Raw genomic sequence first — 23,696 nt, forward strand, 5'->3', positions numbered from 1 at the left:
GAATAACACGCAAGCCTTTGCAAGTGATTACATCTAAGTGAGAGCGAATAGTCCAAAAGGAAAAAAAAAAAAAAAAAAAAAGCTAAAGCTAACTAGCAGGACAAGGTATCTCAAGAGCAACAAAAACTTGAGAGGCCACGGCCAAATACAAAAACACAAAAACAAAATGCAAGTCCACAAAAACTTGGTTAACCGAAGCTTATTCTGCTTCTTTTTTCATCAAGCTTGGTGGAACAATTATCGTACCCGAAAATCTTACAGCTCGGAATACTGCCCTAAAATTTACTGCAAATGATTATCCGAAAACATGTCCTTCTCCATGTGCTAAGAATTAAGTATTTTTAGGTAGTGAAAAAACATTTGTCTGGCAAGGTCCAGGATATCAACAAGGCATATCTCATTTCAAGTTTTCATTCAAGAGATCTGAAATACCATGTTTTGTGAATCGTCAACTCATTCACCAGAGACAAATGGGAGATGTTGCAAAATTAAACCCGACAAATACCTAAAACTTTGTTTTTAGAAGAATCTGGAGCAACACCTTTAATTGTGGATGCATAATATAACATTCTTCTTTTCTTTTCTGGGTTGCACCTGTTTCCTAGCTATGTCAACAGGTCTGGACAGTGAATGGACTCAATCTAGCTAATTCAAATGGACCAAATGGTTCAAGTTAAATGAAGTTAAAATCTCATTCAGAAGAGTTTTTGGCGTACTGGCAGCTATTTCATATAGCAGTCGGGTTGTCGTGAATGTCCCGACCTATCCATGCAGAATTTGATCACCATTTAACATTATCCATTCTTATGATTCTCATTGCTTTTCTTTGAGGAACCTTTATTACTGGGAACCGGGAAGCTACTATTTTTTGTATACACAAAATCCTCGGTACACAATTTTACCAACACAGCAGTAAACTGACTTAGAAACAACAACAATTAGTACTTTGGTTCATTTTATTGAGATTACTTTGGTTCATTTTATTTTCTTGCACATTTATTGGGATTACTTTGGTTTTGTAATATATTCTCTATATAATAAGCCTGACATTTTTAGGGGCGACCCAAAAGGAATTAGGGGCGACACTAAAAGACAAAAAAATCACCCAAACGTAATTCTAAGCTACCCCTTATCTCTGATTTTTCGAAATGGCCAATATGCCCTTATATAATCGGGAGTCTACATCATAATCGGTAGGTTAGATGTGAATCAGTAGGTTAAATTGAAATTGTACCTACCGATTATAGTGTAGATACTTCGGCTAATAATCTCTTTTATAATCGGTAGGTTATCCAACATATATGACTACCGATTATAAGTTGCCCCAAAATGATTTTTTTCTAAAATCCATCATGTATTGAATTTTGAAACCTGGTATAATCGGAAGGGAATACAACTTAACAACCTACCGATTATAAGGAGCCCCAGATCGAACCCTTGCCATATTCCATAGGTTTTGAGTGTACACAGCCAGCCATAACCACTTGGTTCGTGTTTTGGATGCAGCGTTAATCGGGAGTTAAATATATTACAAAACCTACCGATTTTAATTTCCCCCAAAATGAGTTTTTTCTAAAATCCTTCATTATTGAATTTTGAAACCTGCTATAATCAGAAGAGAATATAACTTTACAACCTACCGATTATAAGGAGCCACAGATCGAACCCTTGTCATATTCCATAGGTTTTGAGTGTACACAGCCAGCGATAACCACTTGGTTCGTGTTTTGGATGCAGCGTTAATCGGGAGTTAAATATATTACAAAACCTACCGATTATAAGTTGCCCAAAAATGAGTTTTTTCTAAAATCCTTCATTATTGAATTTTGAAACCTGCTATAATCGGAAGGGAATACAACTTAACAACCTACCGATTATAAAGAGCCACAAATCGAACCCTTTCCATATTCCATAGGTTTCGAGGGTACAGAGCCGACCATAACCATTTGGTTCGTGTTTTGGATGTAGTCATAATCGGAAGGTATATGGATTACATAAACTTCCGATTATAGGTTTCCCCAAAATAAGTTTTCTTCTAAAATCCTTCATTTAATGAATTTGAAATCTACCATAATCCGGAGGTATTGTTACTCGCAGATTTTCCGATTATGGGAAGCCCCAAATCGTTAGCTTAGACAGGTTTTAATTCGTCCGATTATATAGGAGCCCCAAATTTCACCATTGCAAAAATCTAAAGATTTCTAATTTCTATACTTTAACAATCGGTAGTCTCTTGAGGATCTTGTTACTCCCGATTGTTATAGAAGCCAGATACGAGTTTGGCACATAAACGAACTTAATCGGTAGTGTAATCTAGTTAATAACCTTCCGGTTAGGTATTTACAATCGGGTACAGTATAACTTCCGATTATGTAAGGGCATTAACGTATTCTCCGCGTTTTTGGACATCCCTTAACTTAGTGTATAGGTTGGGAATAAAAAAGTCGTCCCTAATTCCTTTTGGATCGCCCCTAAAAATGCCAGGATAAAAAGAGCATTCAATATTCCATAAGCTATAAACAGACCCGTGCATCGTACGGATGACAAACTAGTGTTATTAACGATTGAGACATATCTCTTTGTATTTTCTGATCAAAACGGCCTATTTGTTTGGAGACACCTTTCACAAGGTGCATCCGAAGCGAACCAAAAAAGGCTCTTCTCAAACGACATGTTTGTTCAGATGCATAAAAGATGTTAAATTTTGGTGCAGGGATGGTTCAGAGAATGAGAGATTATAAGAAGAGATCTGGGAGAGCACTTTGTATTAGAAGCATTTCATTTCTTACTTTAAATCCCTCAAGTTTCCAAATCCAAAGTAGCATTATTTTATGGCATCTCTGATCTTTTCTTCTTATCTCCATAAAGCTCCATCAAGTTGTGAATGGATGTTCAAATTTTGCTACTTAATTTCCTTCTGCTTATGCAAAGGTGATGCTTCTTAGTGTTAAATGATCAGTAAGAAACTAATTTATTTGTCTTGCAGTACAATGATCCATATGTTTTTTTCTTTTTTATTTTGATCTACACTACAAATAATTTTATAAAAATAAAGGAACTACAAAGATCCCCAGCCTACAACAGCACCACTATAACGAACGACAAAGAGGCAACTACTTCGGCATCCAACAAGTCATTACGTGAAAATTTCACAACACTCTTGCTGTTCTGTGAAATAGCAAATGCAGTGGAACTTTGGAGTTCATGTTGGAGACTACTATCTGATGAGCATTAACAAAATGGAAACAACAAACATCTGACAGGTAAAATTTACAATTATTTCTCATACAATATAATTTCGTTATTATTTTTATTCTTATCCTTATCAAAACTTGGCGGATGTTGGCGGACTAACAATATTGGGTGAAAAGAAACAATTTTCTGAAAAGATGGACGTGAGACTATTCTGACCGAACTTATGATTGAAAACACAAGGCAACATTTTTAGTAATACTAATATATTAACATACACAAAATGACTAATTCAAAATAATTACTGTTAATACTCATTGATTTTTGCAGGGGAATGTCTATGCAGGTCTTGCTGTTTAGTAATGCGTCCAACAAATCATTGACGGAATTATACTTGCAACATCAGTATGTTTGAGAAAATTTTGTAGTCTTACTCTCTGGGCTCAACAAATGCAACTCATTTCACATCAATTTTGAAATACCAGAAATACAACAATTCAGTAGATACAAAAGGAGCTAAGTATCAATAACTTTTGCTTATTTGATTTTTTTATTTATTTTGATTATTGCACCCAACAAATCTATCTTAAGGCTAAATGTTTTTGAATTTAATTTTATCTAACTGGCTCTCTTCTTAGGAAGTTTTTTAATTGTCAACTGAAAAATTTGCTGATCAACCCAAATAAAGATATTCAAAAATACACAATTAAACATAATATAATCGCAATAATAAAATGTTTATTCATTCGTAAAATAACACAGCCAAGTACAATATTATCACCGTGCAGATACAAAAACAAATACAGAAACAAATGCCAAAACAAATGGAAGATATGTAGTGCATGCTGCTTATTCATTTAAGTTTATTATACGGTTCAACAATTATATTAATGAAATATGTATAAGGTTCTGTCGAACTTACCACATTAGATCGATATTCTTATGAACAACAGCAGCTAGCTCACGGAGATACACCCAAAAGCAAGGTGCATGACAAAGTTTAATCAACTATCACATGGGCGATAATAAATATGCGTTGGTCTTTCTGCAACAGCAATTGCACACAAAAATTGCTTCCCCCCAATATTCCATGTACGTGCACATTTCTCTAGACACAGTCGCGTTTCCGGTTGGCATACATTTACTTTCATGCCTACATTTCTTTTTGCAACCATCTTGACAGAGGCCACAATTCCAAGGGAAATTAGGATACAAGGGGAAAGATGTCTCTATGTCTCCTGCTTGACATTCAGTATTTGATATTGGACGCGCTGGTGTTGCCGTAGGTTTACCACAACAACCTTGGCACACGGATTCCCTTAGTTGTGGGGGAGAATTCCACCAGTTGCACTCTACTGTGGACACAGGTCTTCCTTGCAGTCTACATAACTCCTCGACTTCTGAAGGACAAGTCCTGCAGAACTGATCGGAACTGACATGCACTGTTCTGTTAAGAACATAAGTTTCCCCAGCGCCACATGTTAGAGCTTTCGCAGATGGCACCACTGCGCGTACAAAAAAAACATATTGAGATGCTCAGCTGATACTTATAATAGTAATACCAAATTAATTATACCAAAATTAATATATACATAAGCATATAGTGCACAATGGAAAAAATTATCAAAATATTAGCTTCCACTAAAATATTTGTATCTTCTTAGGAAAATGTCAACCTAACATCGTCGACCGATCTTACTCCCATTTAATTAATAACCATAACTTAAGGGAAAAAAAAAGAAAACATACTACACTTACGCAACAATAGTGCTAAGCTCAGTATCATCGTAAATAGAACAAAGAATGAGAAATTATTGTTCCGAGACGATTCCATATATGTATGGATCTAGTGACTATCTTTTCCTTTCTAAAGACAGAGATTAAAGTGCTAGCTAATTGTGATAGGATCCATCACGCATCTATTTATATAGCAGTGCCATATGTAAGGTAGCCGCCTATCACTAATTCAATATAAAATAAAATGTAAGTTAGCCCCGCGCTTATCATTAATTCAATCAATTACAACATGTTTTGTTTTATTATATATAAAAATAAAATAAATTTAGGCATCTTCATGTAAGGTAAGCATTAAAATACAATATTCTGGACAAGAGGATGCGAGTCTATAGAATCAAAATGAAAAATGATTCACCTGACCGAAAAAAATCTTGAAAATTTTCTCAAATTACGTACACCCTACAACTCTCTAGGAGACTTCTTATTCCATAATGACCTCGAACCACTCAAGCTACCCAGTGCCAGTGTGGCCAGTTCTCTAAAAAAACAAAATTTACTAGAAAAAATAAATTGCTCTTATGTTGCGCAAAGAGGCGCATCTTCATTTGGTTGTACTAACTACATTGTTTATTTATGGTTTAAACGAAGACTAATAAAAACCCAGTCGCGCTACCTTTTAACCAACGTTGTTGATGCATTAGTGTCCGTCACCCCCTCATTTCTGTTTATTTTCCCTTCTTTGGAGCTTTGCATAAATAAGGAAAAATAAAAGTGCCAGTGGCCGGCCAATGACGCACCATGCTCCTTTCCTTATTCGATTGTTGCACCAACTATTTTTGTTTGGTTCTATAAAGACTAAATAAAAAGTCAGGCCGCCCAGCACAGCCTAAGCATCTCTTTGAATGCATGCTTATCCATTAAACAAACCAAATCATGGTGTCATTTGATGTTCATCATTTAAGTTAAGCCTGTTTATACATCCTTCCAGGCAGTTAGCTAGGATCTGAAAATCCATTATTAATCAAATTAATTTATTATTGGTAAGTAAAATGTCCTGATACAAGAGTGTTTTCGTGCTTTTTGTATTGGTTAAACAAACAATTGTTCTTGTGTTATCACAAAAATGTTGAGGAGATTAGTCCCAGATTGTAGCTTATTTTCACATTGAGCTACCTTCTAGTTAACTATTTTAACCTGAAAGGGCCATACAATTTACAGTTGCTAATTGATTTTGTGTTGATGCCCCTTGATCCCCACTTCACCTTTAGCATTGCATTGAGCCCTGCCGGATTTGATCCCCGGAAGCAGCGGTCTTTTCTTTTTTTGTTGGTATGATTCCTTTTTTTGTCTTTGTGATTTTGTCGAGTGAGCTTATGTGGACGACATTCATCTTCCATTGAGACCTGAACTGTGAATAAAATCAGTTAGGCATGCTCATAACATATGGTGTCATGTTTTTTATATTGTTGAAAGTCTCATGTATTTGTCATGGTTCTCATTTTATTTTTCCTCTAAGAAACGCTATAGCATTTTTGTTTACCTTATGGGATGTTGCTACAGGAAAGATAGGACAAAACCCCTATAAGAGTCCAATAAATCAGCCTAGCTTAATTGGTTTGAATGAATACGCAGAAATTAGAGCTGAAGTGAGATGTCGGTGGAGATTGAGTTTAAGAGACAAGTTACTGAAGTGAAACTGGAGGTGTTGATACCACCAATCTGCATTTTACATTTAGCAGTTATAGTAAATCAGTATTTGGACTTTTAACAGCAAATAAATTACTAGTGTTCTTCATCTATCTACGTAGTTGGTTTTTTTCGTGACCATCCGGGAGTGTTGTGGTTTGATGAACAATTATGTTTACCTAATTAACCATTAACCAAATTTCCATTTGGCTATAGCTTAGCTACTGCATAATTTTTAAATTAAAATGTTTCTTGTTATGATCGAAAGTAAACAATTTTTCTTTTAATGATTTATTATCTGATGTCCAAAAAGAAGTGACACATAAGCTCAGTAGGAGTCTTCACAGATAGGAAGACCCTCGGTGACAACAGAACTGCAGGAGATGTACTAGGAGTCTTTACAGATAGGAAGACCCTCGGTGACATTTGACAGACACTCCCAGTCCTACGACTAAATGATCTCGCCTTTAATTTTATCCAATGGGTCTCTTCTTTGTATGTTTTCAATTGTCTCCTCACAAACCGCAATAAAGATATTCAAAAATACACAATTAAACATAATATAATCACAATAACAAAATGTTTATTCATTCGGAAAATAACACAGACAAGTACAATATTACCACCGTGCAGATACAAACACAAATACAGAAACAAATGCCAAAACAAATAGAAGATATATAGTGCATGCTGCTTGTCTATTTAAGTTTATTATATGGTTCAGGAATCATATCAATGAAATATGTATAAGGTTCTAACGAACTTACCATATTAGATCGATAATCTTAATGAATACCAGCAGCTAGGTCACGGAGAAACACACAAAAGCAAGGTACATGACAAAGTTTAATTAAAATCACATAGGCGATACTAAAGCGTTTGTCTTTCTGCAACAGCAATTGCACACAAAAATGGCTTCCCCCCAGTATTGCATGTATGTGCACATTTGTCTAGATACCTTGGTAGGTCCAGTTTTCATGCATTTACTTTCATGCGCACATTTCTCTTCGCAACCTTCTTGACATAGACCACAATCCCAAGGGAAATTAGGATACAAGGGGAAAGATGTCTCTATGTCTCCTGCTTGACATTCAGTGTTTGATATTGGACGCGCTGGTGTTGCAGTAGGTTTACCACAACAACCTTCGCACCTGGATTCCCTTAGTTGTGGGGGAGAATTCCACCAATTGCACTCTACTGTGGACACAGGTCTTCCTTGCAGTCTACATAACTCCTCGACTTCTACGGGGCAAGTCCTGCAGAACTGATCGGAACTGACATGCACTGTCCTGTTAAGAACATAAGTTTCTCCATCGCCACATGTTAGAGCTCCCGTAGATGGAAGCTCTACGTATACAAAAATTCATATTGAGATTAGCTAATACTGATAATAGTAAACATATAGTGCACAATGGAAAAAACTAAAAAAAAAAATTAGCTCCCACAAAAATATTTGGATCGTCTAAAGATAACGTTAACCTAACATTGTCAGCGGATAATAACCATGACGGGAAAAGAGAGACAGAAAAGTAATAATGTACTTACGCAACAACAGTGATAAGCCTAATATCAGCGAAAAGAGAACAACATATGAGAAATTATTGCTTTGAGATGAATCCATGATTATATATGAAGGGATGAATGGATTTTGTGATTATCTTTGCTTTTAAAGACAGAGATTGAAATGTTTGCTAGTTGTGGTTTAAGGGATCCATCACGCATCTATTTATAGCACAACCATATGTAAGATAGCCGCATATCATTAATTCAATTACTAACTAAAACTCATTATTTATATTTATATTGAGATTGAAATGTTTGCTAGTTGTGGAGTAAGTTTTATCGACATCTTGGTTTATATTTATATATAAATTTAGGCATCTTCTTGCAACGTACTAACTAAAACTCATTATTCTTATGACAAGAGGATGTGAGTCTATAAATTGATATTTTTATGAAAATAACAGGTGGGAGCCAAAATGAAAAATGATTCCCCTTGCCGAAACCATTCCTCATTTTTTCTTCAAATTACATAACCCTACAACTCTCTTGGAGACTTCGTTTCCAGTATGGCCTCGAACCACTGGGACATTTGCAGCAGTCTAGCTACGTACCCAGTGGCCACTCTAGTTATTTGAGAGTTTGGCTGTCTAGCAATCAAGAAACTCAGGTGCCCGGATATTTGACCTTTTGTTTGCATTTTTTTTCTTGTTTTATTTTCCGTTGGAGTAATCTTGAACTGTGCATACTCCACTTGCATTACTGTTAAGAGGAAAAAATAAAATAATAACAACAAAATATAATTTGCTCTTATGATATGCAAAGAGGCGTCTTCATTTGACTCTATTGACTACATTGTTTATGATTTAATTGAAGAGTAATAGAAAAGCCAGTCGCGCTGCAAATTTACCTATTAGCGACTGTTGTTGATGCATTAGTGTCAGTGACCGGCCAATAAAGCGACGTGTGTCTTATTCGACAGCGACGTCCGGCCAATAACGCATCACTAGGTTTTGTGCCCGTGCTATGCACCGGGCGGACCCGAAAACCATCCACCATCATTGTTTCTGCTTTTAACCATATTTTTTACTTGGTATGGCTCGGCTTCACCTCGCCTCGTCCCAATGCTGGATTTTGGTGTGGCTCGGCTTCGCCTTGCCCCGTCATTTAAGATTTTTGATTTGGTGCATCTCGGCTTCGCCTCGTCACGTCCCAATGCATGTTTAGGATTTTTGATTTGATGTGGCTCGGCTTCGTTTTGCAACCCCTACCATAAAAGTTTCATTTAGTAGCATAGATACGAATATGAAACAATTGTGCTTGCTGGATTAGATTGATAAAGGAAGAGCCTTGAGCTTCCTTGTTGAAAAAAAAATCAACAAAGGGAACTACATACATCAGGGAAATAATTGACAAAGAAAAGAAAAATCAGCAGAAGATGCAAATATTGCACATTTACAAAAGAAGAAGAAACGTCAACCGAAAATCTGATTTCTTAGCATGCCCTCTGCTTACCTTATTTAAATAGCCTCCAACTAAACAAATGAAAGAAATACATGTAATCATCAGTTCCAGATGCTTATTACAAAGCAAAATTGGAATTTGAGAAAGCACACGTCCTTGCAACAAAAGAAATTCAGTGTCCAAAAGTATTTGCATTTGCTCAGTCTGAAACAGAAGAAACTACAAATAGTTTTGCTAATAACTATCATTAAGAGTAATATGAATACACAAAGCATTAAAGCAGTCGCTGTCTATGGGACTCGAACCCACAACCTCATGACTTAAAGCCATGCGCTCTTCCTGTTGAGCTAAGACAGCAAAAGATAGAGGAAGCCTCTTGAGCTACATCTTGCACGGTTGCACCTGCAGTATAAATAACTTTACAACAATACCAATCATGAACAAAAAGATATAGAAATGTAACCGTGTATATAACTGCTGCAAACATAGTTTCAGTACCTGTGACAATCAGGAAGGACTTGATAGTCTAATTAAATCTAGACAAAAAAAAGAAGGAGAAGATGAGTTGGTTTCACCAATAATGTACCTAAAAAGTATGAGCATGAGTTGCCACACATGGCATCTGGCCATGACAACCATGGTGGCATGTTGTTCAAAGGTTCTTGCATGTATTTGTTACCCCAGCTCTATTCTGGTTCACCCCAAACTCAAGCAAGCAATGGTCAGTTCAGCACAACTGTGGACAATATGGAAACCGGATTTGCACGTACAAAAACTGAAAGATTGACTATAGATCTAACTTTACATGTTGTATCAACAAATATTGCTTAGCAATTCAACAGGGGAAGATAGGATATCGATTAAAAGAAATTCCCACTAAATATATTAAAGTATATGCAAATTTTCCCGTATCCAATCTGATAATTCTCCCATGATTAAAAGAAAATGACTAATAAGCATAAATAAACAACAAACAGATTATACATAAATACCTATTATGAACGCGTTGAAACGGACGGTACACGACTTCATCCAGAATTATATGAAGGTGGTTCAGCAGTATCATTATACCTCAAGAGTCCTTCAGTACTATCTACATTTATAGCACCCACTCCTCCAGCTTTAGAAACTACTATATTAGATGGAGTCTCCGTCGCGGACAATTTACGCACTACCACTTTTCCATTGACCTCTTTTATGTCCAACGTATCCTCGTCAAAGACACTACAATAGTACAATCACGTAAATAGGAGCATAAAATCATTATCCAGTACCATTTAAGCTTGTCATTGTATCCGTTAATACTGAGGAGTGATAATAATGAAATACTATATGGTAAATCAGAGACTACTTTGATTCTTTCATTACCTCGAGTCCTTGGGATCATCATCGTAGTCGTTCTCAGTGTCAAAACCAGCTTGTTCACCAGTAATTAGGGAATATAATCTGTGGAGTAAAAATGTCGTTTCCAAGTTCCTGCATCGATCCAAGAAATCATACCATTACAGATGCGACTTTTGACTATAAAAAGAAAGAGTAGTATAACACTTACCGAGAGGATCCTTCCGTTACCCAACTTTACTTCACCTCTGTATTGTCTACTAACCCCACCTGCAATCACCGTTAAGATCCATAGAGCATACTTATCAACAGTAAGCATAGAGGGTCTGCACCTGCAGCAACAGTTATGACCCTTTTCTTCATTACATGGAAGGCACCAATGGCTATTGACTCCTTGAAATAAATGTGCGGATCGTAGTCAAGACCACCAAGTGAAATAGATATAACGTGTACCCCGTATTCAATTGCAACATTAGTGACAACTAAGATATCTATATCTGAGCAATCATGGGTTTCCCAGCATACTTTATACATCGCTAATCTTGACGACGGTACCAGTCCTCTTGCGTGCCATGTCCCTGACTGTTATTTAAATAGGCATAAGTAAACATTAAACAGATAATACAAAATTAGTTATTATGAACGTGTTGAAACATATTTACATGACTTCAACCCGAATTCTGTGAAGGTGGTTCAGCTGCAACAATGCACTTATAGTTTTCTAACCAGTAATGCACTATCTGTGCTACGCACCAGGTTAAAATGCCTACATTACATATATAGGAACTTGTCAGTTATATGCTTGTTGAACACATACATGATGGCATTGACGCGAAGGAAAAAACATGTACTCTGATTTTTATTTGTAGGTAATGGGGAAGAGGTGGAGCAGTGAAGCATTAATCGTTTGATCAAAAATCCTATAAACCCATGACCACAATGGTCAACTTCCCCTAAAATAATTTCTACAACAATTTAATAGGGCGGAGAAATTATACCTTGGTGTAACAATTTCCTAATATGAAAACAGAGAGAATTATTACTTGTAAATACTTTTGTATCCTCAATCCGATCAAAGGGGACATACACAGTTCAGCTTCTCATTGCAATACTCCACCAAAAGCTCGATCAAAACAACCAGTTCAAGCCATGTTGCTATCCACACATACCCAGCTCAAATCCTGTACAACCACAGAAATTCAATCACAACATATATTTCAGCTGAAATTCAGCCCAAGAACATGATACAAATTCGAACACCAGAACCCATTAAAGTTACGGCAAACAGATCCCTTGAAACACCTTCTAACAACCCAATTTCAGTAGGCCATAATGCAACTCAAAGTTCAAGGTAGGCCTTCACCACACCACAAATTTGGTTAATTGCAATATGCATCATTAACATTAACTTTTTAGACTTCTTCACTGGATTTCTTAAAAGAACCTGATTTATGACGATAATCAAGTGTGAATCACATTGATAAATCAAACCTAATGATACCCAAAATTAACAAAACAGAAAAAGAAGATCGATCAACAATACAAAAATTGATTGTTTTTTACAAACAAATTAGATATAAATTCAACAGATTGAGTTTTGGAAACCCTAACAAAAGGAAATAAATGTCGGTGTAGATTAAGATGAAGAAAATCTCACCAGAGAGGATAGTCCATCTTCTATTGCTTCGGATACTTTCAGTCCATGATTGATTCTCCATTGAAATCTTTGAGTTCTACTTTTCTTCTGAGTTCAGACGATGAGAACCAAGGCAGCCGCTTTTTTACTGAAGAACCAATGAAGAAAATTAAAAAATAAATGGTTTTAGATGATGATAATTTCACGGATGTATTGTACAATTAACGGACGTCAGTAACATACAGTTAAATCTTTGGTGTAAACCAGGTGTAAGCCTAGTTAGTAAGTTCACGAATTTTACCGTCTTATTCGCGTACATTTGCAACTCCGAACCTAAGTCGCGTATTACGTGGCATTTCCGGATTATTCGTGAATCGTTCACGAATTTTACGTATCCCGAATGATACGTCAGCTTAATTCGCCATAAATTCTTTAGCTTTTACTTTTCAAAGACTCCACTTTTTGGGCTTTACTGCCTCCCGAGCATACACGACCGAATATGTTGTAATTTTTATGAAACAAAAACGACTGAAGAGATTTGAAGGTGAAGGTGAGAGAGATCTCAAACTCACTAACCAAGCATCTAAACCACCATACAACGTCCTCTTGGATAACTAATGTTGTATATATTATTAATATCATCATATTAAGTTTATTTTTTCTTTAAATAACTCACACATTTGCATAAAAATTGGTCTATGACCTTATAAATACAAATTATTTGTTATATATAGATACCGAATTTTCAGAGCCGAACTCACATTTATAAATCGAATTATACACGTGCGTATGCCGTTCCGAATTACTGACGAATCACGTCCCGTTGACCGAATTTTGGACCGAATCTGGATTTTACAAAATCGTATAATACTCGTACGTTTGACGTTCCGTAGTTTGCCGAATCCCGAATTGCTAACTAGGGGTGTACGTAATTAGTTAGCCGTAAATCCTAACGGAAGCGTTGTGTACCCATATTTTTGCTAACAGTGTTACAAACGGCCAGTTAAATACAGGGTGTAAACGATGTGTTATTCAAATTTTAATGCTCCGACCAATAGAATCCCGCCACTTGTAAACGAATTGGATGCATGCTTATCCATTAATAAAACCAAACTATGGTGTCATTTGATGTTCATCATTTTAAGTTGAAGCCGAATATCCATCCTTCCAGGCGGTTAGCTATGATAGAGGTGTAAATTAGGCAGTGTCAGCACGAGCACCACCCAGCACAACACGCTAAAATTTGAACACGGCCCATCCAAGCACGTGACTTAGTCCAGCATGTCACAACACGTTAGTTTCAGGGGCCGGATTGGGTTCGACTAATCGGCACATTAGCCCAGAACAACACGCGACACGCATAAATACGTGGCACGACACAACACAACATGTTAAGAAAGCAGGTCATAATATGTATAAAATACTACACAACATGGCACAATACATCACATTTTGTGTATAATTCACAAAAGAGCCTTTGTTCTAGCCAGCTATTGATATTTTATTATCGTTATGTTGACTTATTTTTTCATAATAACACATATAATACCTAAAATGTTTGGAAAACATTTATATTGGGAGGAAATGAAACATAACTAGTCATAAAAACCCAAGGTGACCAAACTTGTGGTACAAAAACCCCGTTCAAATGTTGGGATCCATTAAAGCTCCATCTTAAACAAAGTTGATACAAAAACCCCAAATTTTTAAAAATTGATACAAAACCCCAAATTTCAATATTGGTTTCATCAAATTCTTTGGGGTTTTTTGTGTTACTTTTGTTTTGATGAGGTTTTTGTGTTACTTTTGTTTTGATGGGTTTTTGTGGATGGATAATGACACCTTTGGGGTTATAACTTGCGGACCGGATTGGAGAATATAAAATAAATGTGCCCGACAGATCACATCACAACATGTTTATTTTTCAGGCACACATCACGCCTTCTAGCACAACACATCATGGCTTAATCTCCTGCATAGCACATACCATGCTAAACACGTGATAGGCTGTGCTGTGATGGGCCGACACGTTTTACACTTCTAAGCTAGGATCTGAAAATTCATTACTAATCAAATAAATTTGTTATTGGTAAGAAAATATCCTGATACAAGAGTGCTACTGAACTTTTTGTATTGGTTAAATAAGCAATTGTTCTTTGGTGTTATCACAAAGACGTTGAGGAGATTAGTCCCACAACAACTTACCCTCTAGTTTATATCCACATTGATTTACCTTCTAGTTAACTGTTTTAACTTGATAGGACCTCACAATTTATTGCTAATTAGTATTGAGTTGATGCCAACACTCTGCGTACTAAAACAAACTCTTAAGCGCATCGGTGCAATCAATCATCATCATATCAAATCAAATCCTTCGTAATAATTGGGAGATTGAGGAGATTAGTTCCACCCTGACCTATTTTCTAGCCTATATTCACAATCCAATCCACAATCCACAATAAACTTAAAGGATACTTTCAAGAACATTGGTGCAGTCAAATAAATCACCATCAAGTCAAATCATGTGTGATTAAGGCATTGTTCTTGTTCTTCGAAATTATGTATCATTGTAAGGCATTGTTTTCTTTGAAATTGTGATAATTGAGACATTATTCTTGTTCTTCATATATATTAAGATCTATCGACATCCAACCCCATTTTGGGTTTGGCCTAGGGCTGTCAATGGGTACCCATTACCCGGGTCCGGAACCGGAACCGACGTATTCGGGTCCGGTTCCGGATCCTTAAATTGGACCCATTAACCATTTTGGACCCGGAGGGTAATTACTCATATATACCCGTTTATGAACGGGTCCATCCGGATCCTACCCGTCGGGTACCCGCGGGTATTCGGGTATTTCATAAAGGTTAATTTTGTAAAATCCCCAGCGAAATTAGGTCATATATAAGGAAAGGATGAGAAGCTCGCCCCCATTCCGATCTACTTTCTTCTCCTGCCTCTGCCTGCAGAAGTAGTTAGAGCTTTCACCACCCGTTCCTATGAATCCGATCTACTGTTAATGTTGGCGTTAATCACTTAATCCATCAAAGATTCAAAGTGTGTTATACTGTTATTACTAAGCTCAGACTTGATAAGGATAGGAAGTCGCTCTTGGATCGTAACTCGTAAGGCCAAAGGTAGAGCTGCTGCTGATAAAGATAAGGGTACCAAGTTTACTACTGATGATGTTATGCAGAACGTTGATTAATTGATTGGTGGTTCATCGATCCTCTCTTCAGGTTATTATTATATTGTTTTTAGGGTTTCTTTGTTATGAGTTATGTTTTCGTTTTAGGGTTTCATGAATTTGGGGATTTTGAAAACATGGATTATTATGATGATGATTATGGTAACATTTTGTCTATGAAATTGGATATTTTAGGTTTTAATTTGTTTGTTTATGTTATTATTGAATCTGTGAATGGTGAATGGATGTTTTGAATTTACCCCTTTCGTTTCTTCTTACTCAAGAGGAAAGAATTTTTTAATTTGCAGTATTGGGTGTTACTTTAGTGATTTTGAATTACTGGTGAATGGGCAATTTTTTATGATTCTGAAAATTTGTTATGGATTACTTTATGACACCTGATAGGCTGATACAGATGTTTGTTGGGTTTTCCTTGCAGAGGCAACATGAAAAGTCAAACAGGAAGTAGTGTTGGTGATCATTGTGTTCCTGTAAAGAAGACTAAAGTTACCGTTTCGAAATCCCCGTGTATGCCGCCTCCTAAAGCTGCCGTTTCGAAGGCTGCAAAGAAGAGTAAAGTTGTAAACTCAGCAGAGCCGAAAGAAGTAGAAACTGTAGCCAGTGAGTCAAGTGATACTGGTGATTCTGATTCTGATCATATAGAAGCGGCAACAACAGATGTGGTTCCGTCACCTACACGTAAACGCAAAAGAACCTCAAAGTATTGGGCTGAATTTCAAGAGGTATTGATAAAAGGGAAAACACACGGAGAATGCAAGCACTGCAAGAGGAATATTGGTGCGGAGAGCAAAAATGGGACAAGCAGTTTGAGGAAACATCTAAATAGTTGTATGGCGTACAAAGGAGCACAACAGCAAATTAACCAAATGTTCTTGAAAGCTAGTGAAACACAAGATGGGTCAGTAGCTGCTTACAACTTTAAGTTTAACCAAGAAGTAACTCGTTAACTCGTGATTGTATTGCAAGAATGATTATCTTGCATGAACTCCCTTTCTCATTTGTAGAGTACATTGGTTTTAGAAGGGTGCTGACTTCATTACAACCCAATATTAAACTTGTGAAGCGGAACACTACGAAGTCAGACTGCATAAAGATTTATCAAATGGAAAAGAAGCATTTGTACGATATTTTTAGTAAGGTACAGAGTCGCATAAGCCTTACTACTGATATGTGGACTTGTACCACTCAGAATAGAGGTTATATGGCTTTGACAGCTCACTATGTTGATGAAGAATGGAAGATTCAGAAGAGAATTTTATCTTTTAACGCTGTGGATGTGCAACACACATGAGTTAACATTGCAAAGGTACTGATGGAGCAGTTGTACAAGTGGAATATAGATAGGAAGATAGATTCAATTACGCTGGATAATGCTTCAACTAACAAAGTCGTGGTAAGTGAACTTCTTGCTCAGCTAAAACCAGATAATGGATTACTTTTGGATGGGGAATTATTCCATGTTCGATGTTCTGCTCATGTAGTTTCCATTATTGTTGATCATGGGATGCTGCAAATTAAAGAAGAAATACAGAAAATTAGAAATTCAGTGAAATTTATTAGAGGTTCACCACAAAGACAACAAAAATTTAAAGAAGTTTGCTTGCAAGTCAATGCTCCTGATAAAAAGTTGATTCAAGACGTTGATACAAGGTGGAATTCTACCTATCTGATGCTTGAAACAGCACTTCTATTTCGGGAAGCATTTAACCGGTTCGGGAAGATTGAACCTGATTTTCTTAATGTTGCTCCAACGAGTGAAGACTGGAATAATGCAAGTAGTCTTTCAATCTGCTTGAAGGTCTTTTATGAAGTCACCATTCTCTTTTCAGGTACGTCATACGTGACAGTTAATCGTTATTTTGATACTGCTTGTTCTTTGTATTTAGAACTTCGTGAGTGGTGTGATTCCGATGATGCATTAATCTCAAAAATGGCAGTGAATATGATGAAAAAGTTTGAAATATATTGGCAACTTACTAGTAAAACATTTGCAATAGCTTCCATTTTAGATCATCGGTTTAAAATGAAATTATTGGATTACTATTTCCCATTAATATATCCTGGTAACAGCGAGGAGAAGAAGTTAGAAGTTATGGAAGTCTTGAAAAGATTGTATAATGAATATGCAACAAATTATGCTTCTTCAGCTCATGTATACTCAGCAAACATTTCGACAAATCAAGTGAACATGGAAGATTCAGTTGGTAGTAGTGGTAGTACTTTATCTTCTCAAAGTTCTTTTACTTCTAGAAGGAAAGGTTTGACGGCATTTCTGGAAGAAAGTTCACAACATGACGTTGTTCGCACAGATCTAGAGCAATATCTATCAGCTGATGTTCACCCTATTAGAAAAGGAAGTGGTATTGATCTGAATGATTCTAGTTTTGATGTTTTGGGGTGGTGTAAATTTCATGGACCAATGTATCCAATTGTAGCAGTGATAGCTCGTGATATATTAGCAATTCCTGCGTCATCGGTGGCTTCTGAATCTGTTTTCAGCATCAGTGGTAGAGTTGTAGATAAATTTCGTTCTTCAATGCTTCCAGAAACAATTGAAGCTCTGATATGCACACAAGATTGGATAAGAAGTGCGCTGAAGAGTAAGTAACATATTCAATTCATGTTTGCTATTATATCAATTTTAGTTAGTGATTCATTTACTATGGTTCTTGTACGTCAACTAACTATTTTATTGTGTTAGATGAGGGATATGGGTTAGGTAGTACTTCACTTCAGACTCTTTTGGAGGCAATGGAGGAGCTCGAGTCAGACGATGATGATGCAACATCGCACATTGTCTAACTGACTGACTATCAATTTAAGGTAAAATAACCAGCTAACCTTGGAATATGCACCCTGTACCCAGGTCTCCAATTAGATGAGATAAAGTAAATAAAGGTAGAAAAACAAAACAAGATAAAGTGCATGAAAAGAGTAGAAACAAGAAACTTGTTACTGTGTATATATGTATATTCATTTTCAATCATCCTCTTACATATTTTGCTACAATGACCCTCTGAATTACTTCAGCATTTCATAGTTTTCTTGCATACGTATGATCAGATAACCCTAATGAATAATACTAATAAAGAAGATTTATGGAGCAAATTACTAAATCACAGGCAAGGTCTTTGATTGTGATATGGTTGCTTCTGTTTGGTCAATTGGGAATATGATCAACTGTTTTTGTTTCTCTTGCAGGAACAATTAGAAATATGATGGTTGGAACTTCTTTTTGGTATATATATATATATATTATATAGGCATAGCCAAAGAACATGCGAAGTGCGCGAACTACATCCTTCTTTTTTGTATATGTACTTGTGAAGGAAAAACGCATTTATCTTTTGGGGCTTCTACAGTTTATAGAATGATATGTCTGTCAACTTTTGTGGTTATAATACGACAGACTATAGCCATTAAGGCAGGTACTGAATCTACTGATGGAGCAGTTATCGGCTAAAAACATGTCTGCCAACTTTTGTATTTAATATTTATCATATATAATGGAAGATTCTTACTTATAGCTAGGAAAGTAACTTTGATTTTCCTAATCTAAGGATTCTAAGCTCAAGTTTACTCTACTTTTGTATGTATGTTAAAGATGGTCACTTGGGAAGTCATATAACTGATAATCTGATATAAGTTTGTGTTTTTACCCGATGGGTACCCGGACCCGGTGATTACCCGTGACCTTTACCGGGTCCGGTTCTGGGCCAACACATTATGGAACCGGCCCCGGAACCGCTAGGACCCGGAACCGACGCTGATATGTCGGGTCCGGTTCTGGGCCATGTACTACCCGGGAGGACCCGGACCCGTTGACAGCCCTAGTTTGGCCAACATACTAATAAACATAATATCGGATAGTGTTTCCACTTCACAATTTTTTTTTTTGAAGCATTCTTCACAACCTTATGATTGGAAGTGTAGACTTTTTATCTTGAAAGGCCTCGGTTTAATTCAAGGAAAGAGTTTAGCTAATTAATCTCCACATAGAAGCTCTGCCGATTAGAAGTGTAGTCATCCTATGCGTGCGTGGATATTAAACCACCTCTCCAATCCAATCATATTCCACCCTAAAATTGTAATTTGTATCTTAAGGCAATTCCTATGACAATCAACAAAAACATTTTTCTTGGTGAGCCACGTGGATGAACAAACACGTTTTTACACTATGGGAAACCAAGAAAAAATGATCAAATCCGATATTTTAGGATCCCACTAGTGATTTTATTAATATAAACTAATAAGAATTGGGTCCCACTATTGATTTTATTAATATAAACTAACAAGGGTTGGGTCCCACTGATTATTTAACTAATAAATAAATAATAAAAAATTATTGGATAATGATTATTACATGAAACTAGTTGGAAGCCTAACAAGTTAAGCTCCAACGACGTACTATTACATTAATTTAACAGGTTGTCGTGCTAGCCTACTAGCGAACCTCATGAGGAACCTAGCCAAGAAAGACGAAGCGGATAGGGGGCTGACCTACTTTGAACCCTGCTCCACTGAGTTTGTGGGGAGGTTCATCACTAACTCCAACGTGGGCCTTTGCAAACTTTGGGCATTGCATGCTCCACCTTAAGCCTGGTTTTACTTGCGCTCTAAACCGATTGACAACCAATCTCCACCCGAGTTTCCTACTAGCAGCCCCACCTGGGATCTGATCAGGGGCGGTGCCAATATAGAACATGGGTGTGCAACTGCACGCCCAGCCCCAGCTGACTCCAAGCACAATTAGAGTTATTTTGGTTATTTTAGTGGAGAACGGCCTTCTTAGCCCATTTTGCATCTCTACCATAAGAAGATTTTTTCTTGCACCACTCATTTTACAAACCTCGATGCGCCTAGGGGTGGGCATTTGGACCGTAATCCACGGATTTAATCGGGACCAACCATTCATTTGCGGATGGATGTCCGGACCGTTCATTAATGGGTTGGATGCGGATGAAATTTATGAAATCCAACGGACAACGGATCGGGTTCGGATGCAATCTTGAAAATCCGTTGGACATCCATATCCGTTAAATAAAGGGAACTTATATAGTTCTAGAAAGTACTATGGATCATTTAGGAATTTTTAAGATGTTTGCTTGGAGTGTTGTACATGACATATTTATATTTGTATACATATATAGGATATGTAGGTTTTATAAGAAGTCATTTGTGTCAGCTTATTTTCTTTACTGTAAATTTTAACTAAAACGAATCCATTGGATTATCCGCATCCAATCCGTCCATCTATTGGATGCAAAATCCGTTGGATATGGATTGGATGCGGATCGAGATCCATCCATTTTTTCCTTCATGTACCAGCCATCCAGAATGTTAGACGAAGCGGATCGAGGTCCATTTATTCACTTTGTTACTACAAAATTTAACATTGTATTTCCCTATAGATGCTGGAGAAATTAAGATATGTAAAGATTGCAAAAGCTTTTCAAATTAAATAATCTTGAATGCATAATGGTCAAAAGTGACAAACATCAATCCATTTGGTGTGGTTGGCCAACAACTAGCTAGACGGTGCCGGCACGCAATTGATGGTTCTTGTGTAGATTATCAAGCTTGTTCTTCACTTAAGTTTCGCGGCACATGAATTTATAGTGGTACAATTACTGGAGATGACTATGCTAGGACACTTTCAGAATGCCAATCTTATTTACTTTTGACAAGTGGGGAATAAAGTTCTACGGACTACATTCAAAGAAACTTCCATTAGTCGTTTTCCTTTTTTGAAACGTTGTCTACAAGAGAAAGCATAAGCTGATAATAACTTACTGTCAATCACTAATTAGGGATTTCAAATTCCTGCTACAAGTAGGATTTGTGGTGCTATATCCACCATCAATAACAAGGTTAAGCCCGCTTACATACTTCGACTCGTCACTGCTCAAATACACCGCTGCTTCCGCCACATCGTCTGTTTTCAGGATCGCCCCTTTCAAGTTTGCCGACTCATGAACCACATTCTCCAAACTGCCAGCTTCTATTCCGCCACCACTGCTCACCGTTGAAGTGACAATCACAAATGGAGAAATACAATTGACTCTGATCCCAGACTCTCCTAATTCAACACACAAATTCTTAGTTAATCCCAACACTGCATGTTTGGACATTGTGTAAGCATTCGAAGTTTCTCCAGCGAGAACCGAAGCAAGACTACAAGTGAAGATTATGCTACCTTTCTTTGCTGGAACCATAACTCTAGCAGCATGTTTAGCAGACAAGAACGCACCAAAAACATTGACATTAAACACTCTCTGTAGATCCTCCAGAGTACCATCTAATACAGATTTACCGTATCCATCACCAAGGATCCCAGCGTTGCTATACATAATATCAAGCTTGCCATACCTCTCAATCGTTTTATCTACCGCATTTTGTATATCCGTCTCTTTTGTGATGTCGCAGTAGACATAATATGACATCATGTCAGCAGAATCTTCAGACAAATCAGATAGACCGAGAGCATTTTGAATGTCCGCAATGACAACCTTGGCTCCATGGCGAACGAACAATTTTGCGGTAGTTGTTCCGATTCCAGTATCACCACCGATACCAATGGAACCACCCATTATGATTGCTACCTTACCCTGTAACCTTTTACCCAAGGGGATCACTTCAGATGTGGAACCATCCATCTTCTAACAAAAGGAGAGAGATCTAATGCAGATTTATGCAGTTAGTGATTGATCAATGATCTAAGAATCTAAGATCCAATTTCACAGTTAATATGATTCAAAGTAAGGATATGTAAACTGAATGAGTAGAAAGGTCAAACTACTAAATTATGATTTCTGTTTTCTTGAGTTATTAAACAAAGTGCATATATCCCATCCCACGAGATAGATTGGATTCTTTTTTCTTGCCCACTTTTCGAGAATGAATCTAAAATAATTGCAAGTAGCTAACCAACAAAAGAAAGGAAAATTTTTTGCTCTAGCAGTGCTAGAGCAAACTTGATCTAGCAGCACACAGGACAGCCATCTAGCCATACATGGCGTCAGCTAATCTTTTAGTTAACGACCGTACATTTTTTCTGCCGACTAATTCCGTATGTTTACTGCCGTATTTTTAGGGAGAATAGAAGATCTTTCAATTTTCTACTTAGCCATCGATATATTTTTTTCTGGCGCAAATATATATCTTTTTGGAGCAAGAATATGAAAAAAACTCTATATTTATGGAACTTCTAAGATCTATTAGATTAATTTTGAATTTACCTGAACCTAAAACGATCAGGGTGCTAAGAGCTTTGGGAGGTGAGATATAAAGAGGCTTCTTGCTGATGAAAATGGTGACGAGTATGAGCACAAGATTAGGCATCGTCATTATGGAGAAACAACATCCATTTCCCCTCTCCATGTTGAAACGTAACTGCATGACTGTTATATTATGCCTTGAATAAGTATTCAGTTGGGTCTGATCCAATAGCTTGGCCCAACAGTCCATTTGGTCTCTTTTATAAACTTAGGTCAAGTAAGTATAAAAGGGGATAGGATTTATAATAGAGAGAGAAACTTATGTAGTTCTTAAGAGGATGTGAGGCACAAAGGAGGCAAGAGTTCTTGAGAGGGGGTTTGTGGGAAACCTTGTAAACTTGTTTGATCATCATAGTGCAATCATTTCGTCGTCTTCGCAAGTGGATGTAGATCATCTTGATCGAACCACTATAAATCTTTGTGTTGTGTGTGTGCTTGATTCCATTGATTTCATTTCCATTTTCATATCTTGATTGATTGTGCTAAATTGAGCCATTGGTTATAACAAATTGGTATCAAAGCTCCGGGTAGAAGCGATCTACAACGGCAACAAAGTATGATATTGAGAAGTTTGATCGAAGGAATGAATTCAATCTATGGAGACTAAAGATGAGGGATGTTTTGGTACAACAAGGTTTGGTGAAAACTTTGAAA

The 23,696-nt window shown here is 36.8% G+C and overlaps 4 protein-coding genes across 5 annotated transcripts; 1 reads left to right on the forward strand and 3 right to left on the reverse strand.

The window, feature by feature from the left end:
- Positions 1-3,920: 3,920 nt before the first annotated feature.
- Positions 3,921-5,082, reverse strand: LOC113335666. Its single transcript, XM_026581686.1, has 2 exons — positions 4,951-5,082; positions 3,921-4,697 (listed from the first exon to the last, which is right to left on the reverse strand). The coding sequence occupies exons 1-2, from the start codon at positions 5,024-5,026 to the stop codon at positions 4,204-4,206; spliced, it is 570 nt and encodes a 189-aa protein (XP_026437471.1). The 5' UTR covers positions 5,027-5,082; the 3' UTR covers positions 3,921-4,203.
- Positions 5,083-7,178: 2,096 nt separating this feature from the next.
- Positions 7,179-8,340, reverse strand: LOC113335665. The gene is made up of 2 exons (XM_026581685.1): positions 8,161-8,340; positions 7,179-7,962 (listed from the first exon to the last, which is right to left on the reverse strand). The coding sequence occupies exons 1-2, from the start codon at positions 8,234-8,236 to the stop codon at positions 7,472-7,474; spliced, it is 567 nt and encodes a 188-aa protein (XP_026437470.1). The 5' UTR covers positions 8,237-8,340; the 3' UTR covers positions 7,179-7,471.
- Positions 8,341-17,295: 8,955 nt separating this feature from the next.
- LOC113335612 lies at positions 17,296-18,206 on the forward strand. Its single transcript, XM_026581631.1, has 3 exons — positions 17,296-17,594; positions 17,913-18,154; positions 18,201-18,206. The coding sequence occupies exons 1-3, from the start codon at positions 17,435-17,437 to the stop codon at positions 18,204-18,206; spliced, it is 408 nt and encodes a 135-aa protein (XP_026437416.1). The 5' UTR covers positions 17,296-17,434.
- A 3,213-nt stretch (positions 18,207-21,419) lies between these two features.
- On the reverse strand, positions 21,420-22,555 carry LOC113335518 (secoisolariciresinol dehydrogenase-like). Of its 2 annotated transcripts, XM_026581554.1 has the most exons (2): positions 21,962-22,555; positions 21,420-21,844 (listed from the first exon to the last, which is right to left on the reverse strand). In XM_026581554.1, the coding sequence occupies exons 1-2, from the start codon at positions 22,419-22,421 to the stop codon at positions 21,561-21,563; spliced, it is 744 nt and encodes a 247-aa protein (XP_026437339.1). In that variant the 5' UTR covers positions 22,422-22,555; the 3' UTR covers positions 21,420-21,560. The 2 variants fall into 2 exon arrangements, with proteins under 2 accessions (XP_026437339.1, XP_026437338.1); XM_026581553.1 differs by having other exon boundaries at positions 21,420-22,555.
- Positions 22,556-23,696: the final 1,141 nt, after the last annotated feature.

This window comes from Papaver somniferum, unplaced genomic scaffold (assembly GCF_003573695.1).
Source record: "Papaver somniferum cultivar HN1 unplaced genomic scaffold, ASM357369v1 unplaced-scaffold_15, whole genome shotgun sequence".
NCBI classification, from domain to species: Eukaryota; Viridiplantae; Streptophyta; class Magnoliopsida; order Ranunculales; family Papaveraceae; genus Papaver; species Papaver somniferum.

Bases quoted from the DNA above. Each gene is read 5' to 3' on its own strand.
- LOC113335666 (XM_026581686.1), bottom strand. From the start codon at position 5,026: ATGGAATCGTCTCGGAACAATAATTTCTCATTCTTTGTTCTATTTACG. The intron at 4,698-4,950 runs GTAAGTGTAGTA...TTGTACGCGCAG, and splicing joins GAGCTTAGCACTATTGTTGC to TGGTGCCATCTGCGAAAGCT.
- LOC113335665 (XM_026581685.1), bottom strand. From the start codon at position 8,236: ATGGATTCATCTCAAAGCAATAATTTCTCATATGTTGTTCTCTTTTCG. The intron at 7,963-8,160 runs GTAAGTACATTA...TTGTATACGTAG, and splicing joins AGGCTTATCACTGTTGTTGC to AGCTTCCATCTACGGGAGCT.
- LOC113335518 (XM_026581553.1), bottom strand. From the start codon at position 22,421: ATGGATGGTTCCACATCTGAAGTGATCCCCTTGGGTAAAAGGTTACAG.
- LOC113335612 (XM_026581631.1), top strand. From the start codon at position 17,435: ATGCTTGAAACAGCACTTCTATTTCGGGAAGCATTTAACCGGTTCGGG. The intron at 17,595-17,912 runs GTACGTCATACG...ATGCTTCTTCAG, and splicing joins AGTCACCATTCTCTTTTCAG to CTCATGTATACTCAGCAAAC.